This window comes from Pinus tabuliformis, chromosome 6, assembly GCF_031772625.1.
Source record: "Pinus tabuliformis cultivar Carrire ecotype Pingquan chromosome 6, CPIR1, whole genome shotgun sequence".
NCBI lineage: Eukaryota > Viridiplantae > Streptophyta > Pinopsida > Pinales > Pinaceae > Pinus > Pinus tabuliformis.
This window is the reverse complement of record NC_142292.1, coordinates 67148051-67156049: the sequence shown is the minus strand read 5'-3', so window position 1 is coordinate 67156049 and position 7999 is coordinate 67148051. Positions and strand designations below refer to the sequence as shown.

General features: G+C 36.9%; 1 protein-coding gene across 5 annotated transcripts; it reads right to left on the bottom strand.

Moving 5' to 3' along the window:
• Nucleotides 1–488: 488 nt before the first annotated feature.
• On the bottom strand, nucleotides 489–7447 carry LOC149257258 (serine/arginine-rich splicing factor SR30-like). 5 transcript variants are annotated; one of them, XM_089413851.1, is made up of 17 exons: nucleotides 7294–7447; nucleotides 4352–4450; nucleotides 4072–4232; nucleotides 3792–3857; nucleotides 3278–3352; nucleotides 3045–3147; nucleotides 2909–2955; nucleotides 2732–2789; nucleotides 2502–2551; nucleotides 2306–2362; nucleotides 2147–2199; nucleotides 1801–1926; nucleotides 1471–1605; nucleotides 1356–1383; nucleotides 1059–1223; nucleotides 892–960; nucleotides 489–793 (listed from the first exon to the last, which is right to left on the bottom strand). In XM_089413851.1, exons 3-17 carry the CDS (start codon nucleotides 4153–4155, stop codon nucleotides 755–757), a joined length of 1155 nt encoding a protein of 384 aa, XP_089269977.1. In that variant the 5' UTR covers nucleotides 4156–4232; nucleotides 4352–4450; nucleotides 7294–7447; the 3' UTR covers nucleotides 489–754. The 5 variants fall into 5 exon arrangements, with proteins under 5 accessions (XP_089269977.1, XP_089269984.1, XP_089269970.1 ...); XM_089413858.1 differs by having other exon boundaries at nucleotides 1471–1596; XM_089413844.1 differs by having other exon boundaries at nucleotides 1801–1933; nucleotides 2148–2199.
• Between the last annotated feature and the right edge of the window lie 552 nt (nucleotides 7448–7999).

Sequence of the window (7999 nt, the reverse complement as noted above, 5' to 3'; positions counted from 1 at the left end):
CAGATAACAGAACCCAAATACTTGTAATATGAAATTCCAAAAAATATATAAACCCTAAACCATTAAACACAAATTAGTTACATACACAAAAATTCATTGTAATTTGAAATTGGGAAAATAAAACATGTAAACCCAAAAACATTAAACCAATTAGCTATTGCTTTGTAAGGAACAAAAACACGCAACACCATTCGCAAGTAATACAAATAACACTAATTTCACTTAGAAAAATGGTCCCGCCTGAGATCTTTTTGCATTGAATCGATGTACCAGAAAGTTCAAACATGTTCCATAAAAAATACATCTAATCATTCGAAAACGAAAAAGGCTCAGGAATATATATGTGCCAACTAGAAAATAGACATACTGCAGTAGATGAAATGATTCAATTGTTGACCTCTGATGGAACGGAGTAGATATTATTCAATTGTTGAGCTCTAATGAAACGCGTATTCTTTTGCCCTCAGCATTAGTCAGTCACATATGTCGTTGAAAAACCATAAACCATTAGGACCATTCCAGAAATAAATAGATAGATATGAAGCAAGGACAGCACATGTACGAAGTTGTTTGCCAGCCAAAAATAAATTAAAAATATACATAATACATTGCACAGCTTTCGGCTGAAAATTGATTCATCTGTCCAGATATCTGAAAACACAACCGACTGAAACCAGTCTTTTCAACCATTATAACCTAGATGTCATCTAACAATTGCCTGTTCACGGATGTAATATCCAGTGATATCCGGTCATCATTTAGATAAAGAAGAATCCCGCCTCGGAGATATGTCCTGAATTCCATGCCAAATAAAACAAACTACAATTAGACAGCCACCGCGGAAACCTTGTTATAAAACAACTAAAGAATGATAGCATAATAGTCCATTACATCTTCTGATCTCGGGCTAAGACTTCGAACACTTGGGCCTTCACTACGGCTTCGTGACTTCGCCTTCTCCTGTACAAGACCAAGGCAATATTTATACATTCCATGAATCTGATAAATTTAGTATGTTAGCAGTGTCACATCTAACTGATGGGCTATCACACACATACCAAAGGTGAACGTGACCGTGAGCGAGAGCGAGAGGGAGACGGAGAGCGGGAGCGGGAGCGAGAAGGAGACCGAGACCGAGACCGAGATGGAGATGCACTAATGCTTCGCTTTTCAGTATTATGGGGTATGCTCAAACTACGGCTCCTGCTTCGAGAAAGCGATTTCTGTAAACACATTCACCATTGCATTAGATGAGATATACATCCTAAGATTGTCTGTCATGAAAAGCCTCGTTGTTTCGAGGATAGTAATCACTCTGCAGAAAAGAATCCCGAAGGCAAATCAAATGCTCATACCTTGTAAGAATATGCCCTCGATCTAGACCTGCATGGAGAGTAACATAGAGAAGATTTTTAAGAATCCGCCATATCCACTGTCAAAGCAACAAATAAATGATATACGCTACAATACCTGGAAAAGGAACGTGAGCGTGAACGTGATATCGAACGGGAGTAAGATTTACGACTGGGAGAGTATGCACTTTTTGAGACTGATCTGGATCGTGATCTTGAATATACAGACAGGCTTCTAGAGCGGCTGCTACAACTAATATTAAATGAGATTCATTTAATGATGCCAGTACAAATCCTAATAAAAGACTTCCAAACTTTTTGAAGAGCCAAATACCCAGATTATCAGGATGGGATTCATTTGATGATGACAGTACAAACACTAATAAAAGACTACCAAAATTTTTAAAGAGCCAAATACCCCGCTTTCTTAGATTATTATGAAGAATACCTTCGACTACGACTCTGACGAGAATCATAACTTCGGGCACTTCTCTCGCTGTAGCTTCTTGAGTAACTTCGAGAATAACTGCGCCCTCGGCATCCTCGCCTGTAATAGTCATAGCTTGGACTGCGGCTGTAACAGCAACAATGCAGCTTTTAAGCACATCACCTCTTTATCATTAACGCATGCACATGAACTACCCTTGAATGTAAATGCCAGGCTTCAATCATATACTACGAACCATTTCTTAATACACAAGCTCAATATGGAAAAATGATGCAGAAAAAATGTGCTTCATGCCATCAATAAACCTTAATTACGCCTAGAATATATTAGCTGCCAAATAATATACCTTCGACTGCGGCTTCTAGAATAACTACTGCGGTGTCCTTTATCTTCCTTAACCTGGAAAAAGTGACCAAGCTTTGTTCAATAAGGCCAGTCTATCATTAATCTGAATTTCAAATTCAACAGACAATGAAAACTACACTATGAAAAAAGTTTGAAATACCCTTATGTAAGATCGAGAAAATGGATTGCGAAACTCTGAATCATCAAGCTTTCTTATCTGTAAATAGCAATAAGATCAGAAATTACAAGTATTAGTCATTGTCCATATTCAAGTGTAATAGAACCAAAGATAACCATTACAAACGTGCAGGTCTTCAAAATGTAATATACTATTACAGAATAAAATTTATACATACAGCATATTTCATATCCTCGTAGCTTGTGTAGTCTACAACTCCCACAGTGCCTGTTAAAATATTTATTTGGGAGGCATTCTTTCATTAGATATTCTTAAAGAAATTTAATTAAATCAAAGGCAGAAAGGCCCTTATCCTTAAAAGCTAGTTCAGAACAACATGAAAAACAGTAATCTTTGGACATCATTTTAGAAAGTAGAATGTTCCACGGGTTAAAATCAGTAAATTACCACTGCCTTTGCGGTAAACTTGAGAAAAGCACACATCACCAGCACGGCGCATGTGATCCTACAAACAGAAAGTCAGCAAAAAAGTACTATAATAAACCAGGTCATCCTCAAGTTATGTTGGAAACCTTTTTCACAGAAAATTGGGAAAAAAAAGGTTCTTAAAAATCACTTATAAACCTTCAAATCTTGCCATGATGCAGAGCTAGGTAGTCCATGCACAATAACTGCAAAGACAAAATAAGTTTTGGTCACATTTTTTGTGAAGGAATACCATTACAACCATATAGAATAACTCCCACGTCCTGATAGATACCTCTGTATCCAGTACGCCTATACAAACCACTCGAATGACTACCACTAGAGTAGCTACCATACGCTTCAACAGATGATGCTCGCCCTCCATGAGCCCTCTCAACCTGCAGTGCAATGCAAAAGGAAACTGACAAATTAAAATATTCCAAAGGACAACACATTCCAATAACAGAACTACAGGCATAATTTATGGTACAACAACAAAAACAAAACCAAAGTGCTTAAAAATTGTACCCGGAGTCTATGTCCATCAAATTTGTAGCCATCTCTGCCTCTGATTGCATCCTCTGCATCTCGAGAATTATCAAACTGGCAAAACAACATATGATAATTATCTTCAACTAAGCCGTTACTCAAATCCAAGGACATTTTTCTTTAGAAGAAATGCAATTGAATGCAGACAACTCTGTAAATGCTTTGAATATAATATCTCTCATTCAATTTTGATTCCTCAAGTTTTGAACTTCCCTACTTCCAAGGGTTAGGGCAGTACTCCCTTTGATAGTCTATTTGAAATCATATTTATTTAATCTATGTGCCAATAAGAGTTCATAGCCACATACATCCCCTAGAAATTTTACTAATTAACATTGCCTTGACTTCTAGTTTACGATCTGAGATACATCGTTACATAATGATATAAAACCTAAACATCTCACGAATATAAGGGATGATATAAAGTCATAAACACGTCATTTGACTCTGCCTTACCTTTTAATCTGGCTTAGTATGACTATATTATACGTACCTCAATGAAACAATAACCGGGTGGACGTGGTGGCAACTTCAAATCAATGTCTATGATTCGTCCATACTTCAAACAAAAAGTAACACGGGATTAAAAATCAGCATGTTAGAATATCTGCCATCCATTTTAATGAATGAAATTAAAAGACAATATCAACACTATCATTTTCCTCTTGCAAAACAAACATTGCAAAGCATAACTGGCATAATCTCGTTGAGTTAACCATTTTGTGTAAATGATCAGGAATACGAGAGATATCGAGTTAGTAATGTGAACACACCTTGTAAAACAGATCTTCAATCTCACTCTCACGTATGTCACCAGGAAGATTGCCAACATAAATTGTGCTGTTTGATCTTCTCATTGTAGTTTTCTAGGGATGATAGTCGTGCTGATTACAACTACCCTCAAGAAAGAACCAGATATAAGATCTAAAATATGCTGCAAAGCAAACATTCATTGTCAAATTCAATTTTCCATCAAGCCCCAAAAAATAATTCACAATTAGAGAAGAAGCTTCTCCATCCACTTGGAGTGCATTAGATAGAAATGGAACATGCCATAGGTCAAACCAAGGACAGTTTTGGTCCGAATAAAGCGCCACGAGCTCCATGGCTGAAAGCTCCATGGCTGACGTCCTTGCTCCATGAGCTCCTTTGCTATAAGGGAAAACAATCAAGACCAAATGCCATTTGACCTGATTAAACATGCTTTTGCATGCAAAAAATTGACAAAAATTCAAGAAAAAAGGACTAAACGTGACATCAAAGAACTGTGTTACAACTTAATCCAGGCAAAGACTTCAGGCACATAATGAGCACACTAAATTTTGAAACAGATCAGCAGGTTTACAGAGGCATGCGGCAAGAATAGCTTGTACTGGTGAAAACAGGGTGCCAGGACATACAAGATAGGAAATGAGTAAGCTATCATTGTTACAATAACAAAACAAAATAAACATTTCAAAGCAAGCAAAACAGATAGAGCAGCTAAGAAATAAAAAATAGAAATCCAAATAACTAATCAGCATTCTCGAGTCCGTGAAAGTGAAATGAGTGAACCCAAAACTTCTTGGAAAAAACAAATATAGGTAAGAAATAACAATGTATCTCAATTGATAAACCAGCAATAATTTAAATTAATAATATAAAGAAAAAATTGATTAGAAAAAAAAAAATATGTGTAGTATTTTCTTGAGCCAACTAAGAAAAATAGACGAGAACAATATAAGTAGTAATTCCTTGAGCCAACTGAGAAATCAAAAATGAATACCTTAGGAACTAAGAAATCAAAATGAAGCCACAAAGTTCAAAACTTTCGGAAAAACAATCTAGGCATTGGGAAAAGCAAATAACAATGAAAAGTGTAAGATAAGAAGAAAATATAGAGACTTCCTCTCAATTGTGCTATCCAGTTCTTAAATATTTTAATATTTACCCACAAGTATAGAGACTTCCTCTCAATTGTGCTATCCAGTTCTTAAATATTTTAATATTTACCCACAAGTGTAGGAAAAAACAATCTCACGTGCAAAGAAAATGGCAATAAATAAGAACATTCCATGACTTTTTTTATGGTGCATCAAAGAGAAATTCTCCCAAGGGAGGTTCAGGAGGCATTCTAATTTCTATCACAATATTTCTTTAAAAATTAGAAAGGGGGGTTCAGCAGGCATTCTATACTTATCTTCAAATCACAACATTTCTTTTAAAACTAGAACTGGTCAAGAAAGTAAGTATTTCTGTGAAATTATGGCTTGAAACTTCAAGCTGGCCCTGAAATTGCTCATGCAACCGTTGTATGAGGAATTTCTCGATATACACCTCTATCTTCTATCATATAAGGGGTTTAAAATCACTTATGAATGAATGCCGTGGGAATCTGGTAATGTATTCTTGTTGTATAAATATACATATAAATAAAAATATAGAATAAAGATGGAACACAATTAAAGAAACTAATTAACAAAAAAGACAGAATTAACAAAAAAAGGGGAAAGGAAAAGATGAGAACTTATATGTAGTATTAGCTACTCAGTCCAGAATATTTAATCAAACTGTTCGTATGGAAAAAATGGAAAACAAAATTTCTCGTGGTTTTCCAAAAAATAAAATGTTCACTTTGTCAATTCAAGCTATGTAAACAAGGCATGTTGAAATCTTCCTCCACGCCTGTATGGCTTTCCTTAAATAAGACTCTAATATCAGCGCCTCTAAAAGGAAGTACTTAATGTCACAGACAACCTTGTTGGATACCAGATTACTTTTTAGTAGGTGTTTGACTGAATAAAAAGCTAAGTTACGCAACAGAAAACAAAGAAACCTGGGTCCATAACCCTCCCAAATATGTTGCCGTCTTTCAGCATCTATGATCGGGTGGTAATCTCGGCGAGACTGATAGCCCGTGGATGCAATGTATGATATCAAACAAGGCCATGTAAATATCTAGGTTGAATTCATTAACAAATGGACATTTCAAAAAATCAAAATTTCAACAAACAAACAAAAACAAATCACGCCCACAGAGGCCTTGTTTAATGGCAAAGCAAAAGGCTAACTGCTCCCACCAAAGTGCAATTCTCCCTGAGAGACATATGCCCAGCCCTCTCCCTTCACCTGCTTAAGCAGACGAGGCCAGGTCTTCCAGTTGCAAGTCCTGACCCACCTTAATGGAACATATAACACCGACAGCTTTCAAGAACTTGTTCAAAGCGTGGAGAATGTATCCCAAAGTGCGAGTACTGGACAACTTTAGTGGAGTATATACCTCCTGGTGGTGTCTTATAATATGCTTTTGTAAGCATAATCATAGATTGCAAAGGCTAGAACGGGGAAAGGAGGGCTTCTTTGGAAATGGAAAGAGTAATCAGCAAGGACTTGCTGGGTTGGTGACAGATGAGCAAGCTTATTGTGCCACCAGGGTTCTGATCTCCCTGTTGGCATGATATCTCCCTCGTAAGCTGTATGTGTGCTTGTGTTGCAGTTAGAGCAGGGTAAAAGTCCAAGAAAACTTCAGCTAAATTGATAGACCCACTTTCCGGGTCTCATAGAAAGATTCCAATTTCGAGTGCTCTAAGCCAGCTACATTGATTGTAATATTGCCAGACTGGAAAAGGGCACGATCGCCCAATAAGGGTAAATCTAGACAAAAGGAATAATTCCTTAAAATCTTTTTATACTCCCACCCAAGATCAAGGAAAAGATAAAACCCCAAAAAATCGCCATAAGATATACAAAAAGCTTTAAAAAACAACACCTGAGAGATAACAGCGGTGCTTATCCATATCTGAGGAAACACAAACTGAGCATCAACTATGTATGCTCACGTCGATGCTTACAGAAAATTGTCACTAGCTCTTTCAGAGTTTAAAAGAAGCATACGAAAGAAAAACAAAATAGGGTTTCAAGTAAATCAATCAGTGATATTTTGAATCCTCGCAATCCCGTACGAACGCTTCTAAGAAGTAGAGTGAAAATATGATGAAAGAGGAAGCCAACCGTACCTCTAACGAATTCGAAGCAGGCCCTGGCGACGCAAAACCCCAACTGCTCGTGCCTCTCTGTTTTTCTCTCCTCTTCTAAAATAAAAATGCCAAATCCTTCGAGAGGGATTGAGTGACTTATATCGTGTGCTTCCAGGTTCGGTCTGAACCTAGGGCCGAGGCTAGTAGCTGGAGGCTTGGAAACCGTAGGAGAGAAAATTTTGAGTTGTAAGGACTCTTCGATTTAGCATTCCACGTGGATCAGGGTCGTTACCCACCACCGCCATAATAGGCTCGTGGTCACATGCTACGAGGTCCACCATCTTTTGGGGATAGGCTAGTGGTCACATGCGTACGAAATCCACCATCTTTTTTGGGGAGATGATACATCGGCGCACACGAGGAAGTCATGCCATATTTATCCAATCAAATTATATGCTTTTTGGCCTAAGTTATGGATATTCCGGATAAATTATATGCTTTTTTTTTTTTCTTTTTCTTTTTTTTCCCTAAGTTATGGAAGTATGGAAATTCCGGTCATGGTAAAAATGGTCAAACTTTATAATTTTAGGTGTTTTAGAAATTTTTGAAGGTGTTTTAGAAATTTTTGATGGTGTTGAATTTATTTCCACCATAAAAAATATGATTCAAACACTGCCTTTACAATATTTTTTGAATTTTTTTCCCGGATTCCGGTCACTTTTGGCCGTATGGGCAATTCCTCTGC

Excerpts from the sequence above, each read along its gene's own strand:
- LOC149257258 (XM_089413844.1), bottom strand. The coding sequence starts at position 4,155 with ATGAGAAGATCAAACAGCACAATTTATGTTGGCAATCTTCCTGGTGAC. Across the intron at positions 3,353-3,791 it reads CCGGTTATTGTTTCATTGAG|TTTGATAATTCTCGAGATGC; the intron begins GTACGTATAATA and ends TTGTTTTGCCAG. Across the intron at positions 961-1,058 it reads CACGGTCACGTTCACCTTTG|GAGAAGGCGAAGTCACGAAG; the intron begins GTATGTGTGTGA and ends GGTCTTGTACAG.